General features: G+C 46.1%; 2 protein-coding genes across 2 annotated transcripts; one reads left to right on the top strand and one right to left on the bottom strand.

Annotated features, from left to right (window-relative positions):
- Nucleotides 1-6,047: 6,047 nt before the first annotated feature.
- LOC308289244 (DNA-directed RNA polymerases I, II, and III subunit RPABC5-like) lies at nucleotides 6,048-6,311 on the bottom strand (the record flags this gene model as incomplete). Its single annotated transcript, XM_080730872.1, has 1 exon — nucleotides 6,048-6,311. The coding sequence occupies one exon, from the start codon at nucleotides 6,309-6,311 to the stop codon at nucleotides 6,048-6,050; it is 264 nt and encodes an 87-aa protein (XP_080586998.1).
- Nucleotides 6,312-6,773: 462 nt separating this feature from the next.
- LOC308282792 (branched-chain-amino-acid aminotransferase, cytosolic-like) lies at nucleotides 6,774-7,889 on the top strand (the record flags this gene model as incomplete). The annotated part of the gene is made up of 1 exon (XM_080723179.1): nucleotides 6,774-7,889. Exon 1 carries the CDS (start codon nucleotides 6,900-6,902, stop codon nucleotides 7,887-7,889), a length of 990 nt encoding a protein of 329 aa, XP_080579305.1. The 5' UTR covers nucleotides 6,774-6,899.
- Nucleotides 7,890-8,249: the final 360 nt, after the last annotated feature.

Below are 8,249 nucleotides of genomic sequence, written 5' to 3'. Positions count from 1 at the left end.
GATCTGTCTATCTCTGAGCATTTGGCTCTCGTCACCCTGTTCACAGTCCAAAGGTTCTTTTCCATTGTGGTTGCGAAGGGGCACACACCGGTGTGCCTTCAGCCTCTGATTGAACCGCTTGCCACACTGTTTGCAGATGCGCCGTGTATTTCCTCGATTAGTCCTCGCTTTCCCAGTTTGAGTCTTTGTCTGTTGCCGACTGGCTGTCTTCGACCGCGGAGGACTGTAAGAACTTGGTGGGTCTCCGTCTCCTTGTTCGTGGCCGTTTCCATAGCTGGTGGTTTGCTGACAGGGTGCCAAGGCCATCTGCCATCCGTTTTGACAGAAGAGGTCATCATGGGATTTCTTAATGTGTTTGAGAAGGACTTCCTCAGAGGTAAAGGCATTGGGACACTTGGGGCAGGATAAGACCACAGTAGTCTGGAGAGATGCGGGCTTCGCCTTTTCCAGGGGTGGCAATCGGTCGTCAAAGCTGCCGCCACACACTGACTGTAAAGGGGTAGTAGGTCTCTTGAGGCAGGACGGCTCGTCCTTACTTTCTCTTAGTTCCCTCCTTCTCTTCACCTCTTGCTCCATTTCCGCAACCTCCCTCCGTTTCATCTCAAGCTCTTGCTCAAGGTCTCCCTCGAAGACGTTGCCATACACGGGCTGCGACGGGGTAGGCTCGGTGTGGGCATCCTTATGTATTCCGTCACTTATCTCCTCGTCCCTTTCTGTCTCCGTTTCTCCGGTCTTCTCTTGCCGCTCCATCTTGCAGCCTATTTCTCCAGCTCTGAGTGTGACTGAAGGCTTCATGGCATCCTTTAAACTGTTGGTTGGACCAGAGCTCTTGTCTGATGTCACACACACGCAACGTAAACCGTTGCCACGCTCGCTTAGCAATGCCGATTTGCACGTGCGCGGTCGCAGTTCATCCATGAGTGTCCTGAATTTGACATTGCATGCTTGGATGTTCTCACCAGATAGATAGAAACCTTGCATGCACACTCACACAGACCAAGCAAGAACCTCTATAGACCACCGAAGTGGTCTATAGAGCCGCTAGATGACGCTATTTTCCCAGTTCCGGTTGTTATTAGTGTGGTTGCCTATAGGGTGTTCACACTATTGTTCTGTTCCAAGTTTATGGAGTGACTTTTAGCCAATGAGGAAGCAGTATTCTCGTGACTTCACCTTTATGAAGCTTTCTCATTTCATATATGATTTTCATTCATAAATAAATTCTCCCGGAAAACACTTTCTCTAAAAACAGGGTTTGAAATAATCGTTCATGGGAAATAGATAGATACCTTTATTATCCCAAGGGGGGAAATCATTCGCCCGGAGGCAGCACAGTAGTTTACGGTTATTTACAACAGAGAAGGATGAAAATAAAGACATTTGTAGTACAGTGTACATAGTGAAAGAGCAAGGTACACCAAAAAAAGAGAAAGAGTATGTACGTACATACAAGTGTAATAGCAATACTTAAAGCACAACTTATCAAAACAGTGCCAAACAAAAGTGTCCATAACAGTCATCACTTGTTTCTAGCGTTTCTAGCATTTAAATGTACTCTGGGTAAATGTGTATACATTTCCACCTTTAGTCAATGCTTCATATCCATATGAGTAAAATCACCGGGTGGTTTGATTATTTTTGGAACACAGTTCGTATATGAGGCGCTCAAAGATTTCCCTTATGGGGATTTCTGCACAAAAAAATAACAATGGGAACCTGGGTAATAGCGCCCTCTAGTGGCAGTGACGTCAGACTTGATGGTCTGTATCAAACTTGAAAGAAGAGTGGTTGTCGTGACGTGAATTCCGTCTTACCATTTGAATTATCCCCATTCAAGTCAATGGGGAAGATTAATTCACTAATAAACTAATGGCCATAATTATACAGTATAATAATATATAATATGGACATCTCTGTGTCAGTCCTTGTCCCTTTTACGCCCATATATGGAGAGCCCCGATGTCATCAATATCTTGTATGCCCATATATGGACATACTGTTTGAATCTACATTTTTCCATTTGGCTTCCATGTCAGTCTCATGTCGTCTATGACGTCAGACATTTATGATGTCAGTCACCTCCATATTTGGGAAAAGTATTTTTTTTGCATTTTCCCAAGCAAGTCAATGGAGAAAATGTATTCACCAATAAATTAATATACATTAAACTATACTAGAAGCTCGGCCGGCCGAGCGTCTAGTCGGCGACCTGGCCAACTTGGGAACGATGTAAATTGGGAATGAATGCCCCACCCTATAATGCAAACCCCATTATACCTGTTGTCATACGACCTGTTTTGACCATCTGTTTGCCTGTGTCCATTTATGCCCATATATGGAGATATCTGTCTGTTTGTGTCCATGTTATGCCCATATATGGAGATCTCTGTATCTGTCTGTCTGTGTCCCCTTTATGCCCATATATGGAATCTCTGCCCTTTGGGCGGCCAAGCGTCTAGTCGGGTGCCGGCCTACTCGGGAACGATGTACATAGGGAATGAATGCCCCACCCTTTAACACAAACCCCATTATAACTGTTGTCATAGGACCCGTTTTGACCATCTGTTTGCCTGGGTCCATTTATGCCCATATATGGAGATATCATGCCCATATATGGAGATATCTGTATGTCTGTGTCCATTTTATGCCCATATTTGGAAATCTCTGTATCTGTCTGTCTGTGTCCCTTTTATGCCCATATATGGAGATCTCTTCCCTTCGGGCGGCTAATCGTCTAGTCGGGGACCGGCCTACTCTGGAACGGTTTGTCTCTGTATCTGTCTGTCTGTGTCCCTTTTATGCCAGTATATGGGCACTGCACTCCGCGCCGCGGCGGGGAACGCGTGTGCCGAATCTGAAGCCGGTGGGACGAACGGTTCTCGAGATACGCAGATTACATACAGACAGACTCACAGAGACTTCTCGCATATATAGATAGATAGTGAGTTCCGCCGCAGACAGTTCAAAGGCGCAAACACTATGGTTTCGTCATTATTTCCGCCGCATATAGTGTTCTGTTAGCCAATGAGGCGCAATTGGTGGAAAAAAATCTGCGAGTGGTGTTAGCTGGAGTATTGGTTGATGAATTGCATTTTTAATGAATTGCATTTTTATAGCGCTTTTCCAAGTGCTCAAAGCGCTTTACAATGGTTCATTCATTCATACATTGAGTTACACATGACAGTTAGCACGCTGCAGAGTATAGTCACGAGCGAGCCCACATTGTTTCGTAGGAACAGTATTTCTAGTTTATAGATAGATGTCTTGCCTATAATTAGCCAGTAGCTATGCCCCTCCCCTAAAAGCTTTTGTCCAATGCTAGCTTAGCAACCGGCAGCTTGCCAAAGCAAACCTTGGCAAGCAGGAAGTTATTCTAAGCTAGCATTGGACAAAAGCTTTTTGGGAGGGGCATAGCTACTGGCTAATATTTTATCTTCATTATTTATCTATTAGTCAAGTTCTCCTCAACAGAACAAAGTCGGGGCCCTTAGCCAATGAGGAGCAGCCAAAAGGTAGATCTTTGTGCCCATACATGGTGTTACATGCGAGCCCACATTGTTTCGTGACATGCCCAGCCCAAAAAAGGGACAAAATGTGCTGCAGAGGTGACTTTCTTTTCTTTTTCTTAAAGAGATGTCTGCAGCGGTTCATGCATCTAAAACACTCTGGCCAGCCATCAACCTCTGGATAGCCATCTTATGACTAATAATAAAATAAAAATCAAACCTCGGTTCGAAGTGAAGCGTGAACTTTTATTCTGAACACATAGATACATTCTTTATTCTGAATTAATGAATGAATGTTTTTATCTGGAGGGCCGAATTGTCATGTGAAGCTTGACCAATCCTCAAAGTATCCAATCATAAGACCGGGACGGACACTACACACATATTCTGGACGTACGGGACAGATAAAACCTGTTCATTCTGGACTGAAATGACCATATATGGAAATGAGGTGACACATTTTGTTTTTGATAAAACCTGTTCATTCTGGACTGAAATGACCATGTATGGACATGGGATACACATTTTGTTTTTGATAAAACCTGTTCATTCTGGACTGAAATGACCATATATGGACATGGGACACCAAAGCCACTCCTTGGAAGCGGCTTTCACAAAAAAAAGAACATGCAAGGGTAAAACTAGCCATAAATTATAACTACCAGGAGAGGGTGCTAATATGCGGAGGTTATGTCTCTCCTGAAGTTATAAACCAGAGTCATATGGCTCTCGCTGGTTGAGCCCCAAAGTCCATCCTACGCTCGAAACATGTACAAATCAATAAGTTGCTCACCGAGTCGTCGAAACAGCTTTATATCTACCGGCCGGCACACTCGTTGGCATGTGTTAGTCCATATGTTTCTAATAAATTAATGTTTACTAAAACTTCTCCAAGACTCACACACGTCTCCTCGTCGCCTTCAGAACGCTTCAGAACTACAGAACGTTGGAATACTTCCGCATACAAAAACGTCATGTCCTAGTATGAGCGAATCGCAACGGCGATCAACGTCACGTGATATGGTCGGCCATTTTTACCCAAGCAGTTCAAAAACAAGGAAAGCGATGAGACTCGGAGAAGTTTTAGTAAACATTAATTTATTAGAAACATATGGACTAACACATGCCAACGAGTGTGCCGTCTGGTAGATATAAAGCTGTTTCGACGACTCGGTGAGCAACTTATTGATTTGTACATGTTTCGAGCGTAGGATGGACGTTGGGGCTCAACCAGCGAGAGCCATATGACTCTGGTTTATAACTCCAGGAGAGACATAACCTCCGCATATTAGCATCCTCTCCTGGTAGTTATAATTTATGGCTAGGGTAAAACTAAAAGGGGTCCACTACTGGATCCCAGACTTCATGTGGTCATTCTACAACTGCAGTTACATGTATCTATGTATCTATTTATGACAGACTGTATGAACCCATATTTGGGAAAGGTTTCAGGCCGATCTGACCGACATTCATACAGCCCTCTCATATAGAGTTTGGGCCTCACACCTACAGTACGTCACACTGCCAATCCAACCGATATGCCCATATACAGTATGGGGATCTCTGTATCTGTCAGTCCTTGTCCCTTTTACAGTATAGGAGATCTCTGTATCCGTCACTCCTTCTCCTTTTTATGCCCATATATGGAGTAGCCTGATGTCATGCCCCCTTTTGTGCCCTTATATGGAGCCGACTGATTTGTTTGCGCCTGATGTCATGATGACACATTGGGGTTAGACAACGCACTCCATATTTGGGCGTAGCTGGATTTGGAACTCCTTATTGTTGTGACATGAGGGTGCCGTCAGTAGTCCGCCAACCGGCCCGCCCTCCCTTAAGCCAATTTTAATTTAGGATGAAAGCCAATCAAACATCAAGCAATGCATACCTAATTCACCCTTTGTCAAGTCCCACCCCATGTCGCTCTGTTACTAGGTGGGACAAAAAAGTCCAGGGACTTTTTTTTTCATTCACTTCCATTATATAAAAAAAGATTTTTCATAGCCTTTCATTGCTATTTAAAGTACCAAAAGAAAAACATCTACGTGATATTAATAAAAAAGGAAGAAAAAAGTACAGTAGTTACATTGCAAAACAGGGGTTTTCCCCCGAAAATGCATGTTTTAATTAGAAAAATCCTCTGAAACAGGCAGAGGGAGAGAGAGCAGGCTGCTCTAGCTGACTTGCGCTGAACAGGAAGTTGTGGAAGTAGTTTGTTGAAGCTTATTCATTATAATTATCGAAATCGCTATGACCGCGCCGCGCCGTACTGCGCCGCGGCCGTGCCAGGGGTGAAAGAATGAAAGGACTTTGTCCCACTGCATAACTCCGCCCCCGGTAGCAAAAGTGAATGATTTTTCTGGTTGGCCAGTCAGGGACCAATCAGTAGGCTGACAAAGGGTGAATTGGGGGTTCTTGAAAAAAAAAAAGCGTTTGAGATCCACTGAGATAAACCTAAGCATGAAACAGAAAGATTCACTGTGGTCAACCGCTTATCTCCATATCTTCTCCGGAATCTCTGTCAGTCTGCGGGCGATTTCCTCAGAGTCCGTCTTCGGCGGTTCTCGGAAATGTTGCTTCGTCGTCGGTCTTGATCTTCTCCAAGGGAGCGTAGTTCAACAGCTTCTCTATGAGATCCACGTGAGAAAGCAGCATCCTTCGACAGCAGTACCTCTTCAAACCCAGGGCATCGAGGGCATCGCCCTCAGTGTACCCATCCTGAAGCAATCCAAGGTATCCCTCCTTGCCCTCCCACTTGTTCCCCACGATCTTGCCACACGTGAAGCATCTAATTGGGATGATCATTGTAGAATCTCAATTCAATGCTATATATTGTATATTTACAATATATAAACTTTATTGAAGGTGAGGGGGTCCTGGTAATGTCTTGAACTTAAACCTTTGATCTAAATAGTTACTACCAATGGACGAGAAGGGAATGATCATTGTGTATATAGTCTTTGATTCCTATGTCATCAGCTATTGTTGTTACGCTGAAAAATCTACTGATCAGTCCATATATGGTAAGGTTTAGTGCTGTTATCAGAGCTATGTTGAACGCCAAATATGAGTGCTGTCATAGATGACATCAGTGCTATGACAGCAGTACAAACGTCATAGCATGGCCAAGCGTGAAAGCCGATCGAGACGCACACACACACCAGCAGAGCTGGAATTTAAAGATACATAAGATATTTATGTTACACAGCAGCAATGGCCATCAGAATGACACTTCACGGACAGCTTTTCAAGAGCCCTCCCCTCTTCACCTTGAGGTCACTGCGGGCAGCCAGCTCCTTTAAGGCGGCGGACCTCGCCATCGAACGCAACACAAACTGTGCGCCTAAACCCGACCCCTCCGCCCTGGGGTTCGGCAAACACTTCTCCGACCACATGCTGACCATTCACTGGTCAGAGAAGCATGGCTGGGAGGCGCCCCAGATAAAGCCCTTTCAGAACCTGTCCTTACACCCCGCCGCCTCTGCCCTGCACTACTCCGTGGAGCTGTTCGAGGGCATGAAGGCATACCGCGGGGTCGACAACCACATCCGTCTGTTCAGGCCCACGTTGAACATGGAGAGAATGAGTCGCAGTGCCGACCGGAGCTGCCTCCCGCGGTTTGACCGAGGGGAACTGCTGGAGTGCATCCGGAAGCTAGTGCAGGTAGACCAGGAGTGGGTTCCCTTCTCCCAGGATGCAAGCCTCTACATCAGACCCACCTTCATAGGAACAGGGCACACCTTGGGAGTTTCCAGACCAGAGGAGGCTCTGCTCTTCGTCATCGTTGTACCCGTGGGGCCCTACTTCACTTCCCTCAGCCCCGTTTCCCTGCTGGCGGACCCTGCCTTCGTCAGGGCCTGGAAAGGAGGAGTGGGTGCATTCAAGATGGGAGGCAACTATGGACCCACCATAGCTGTTCAGAGTGAGGCGGCGAAGAAGGGGTGCCAGCAGGTCTTGTGGCTGCACGGAGAACAGGAGGAGATCACCGAGGTCGGCACCATGAACCTCTTCATCTACTGGTCCAATGAGAGCGGGGAGAAGGAGCTGCTCACTCCTCCTCTGGACGATGGCATCATTCTCCCTGGCATCACCAGACAGTCTCTGCTGGACCTGGCCAGAACGTGGGGCGACTTCAAAGTGACAGAGCGCAAAATAGGCATGACGGAGCTGCTCGGAGCCGTGGACTCGGGAAGGGTTCTGGAGGTGTTCGGAGCAGGGACCGCCTGCGTCGTGTGTCCCGTCGACAGCTTGCTGTACAAAGGGAAGACCTACCACATTCCCACCATGCAGAATGGTCCGGACCTGGTCAAGAGATTCCACAAAGAACTTAGCGACATTCAGTATGGACGCAAACACAGTGACTGGGCTCCGGTGGTGGTTTAGATCGTTCATTCTCAACCTTCAAAGAGGTGGTTGCAGAGGACGTTAGAGTAAGCTTTAGCTTAGCATGACATCTGCTCTTACTCGCATCAGAAGACTTTCTACCACGAAGGAAAGCCTGGTATTTGTTCTAAGAGCGGTTGGTTCCGGTTGGCATCGCATTGTTTCTGTTCCCCACATAATGCAAATCAATTAGTCTATTCGAGTTAGAATAAAAGATGAAAATACCAAACGTTTATACCAATTGAAACCGATTTCAAACAAGGGGAATCCTGTTGGAAGTGCACGTGGTTCCGGCCGGCCAAAACAACATAAAAAACCACAGAAGCTATTTCCGCTCCCGACCAGATCAGAAACCGGACA

This window comes from Nannobrachium achirus (genome assembly GCF_963921795.1).
Source record: "Nannobrachium achirus genome assembly, chromosome: 1".
Classification (NCBI taxonomy): domain Eukaryota; kingdom Metazoa; phylum Chordata; class Actinopteri; order Myctophiformes; family Myctophidae; genus Nannobrachium; species Nannobrachium achirus.
The sequence above is the reverse complement of the archived record's forward strand: the minus strand, read 5'-3'. Positions and strand labels throughout refer to the sequence as shown.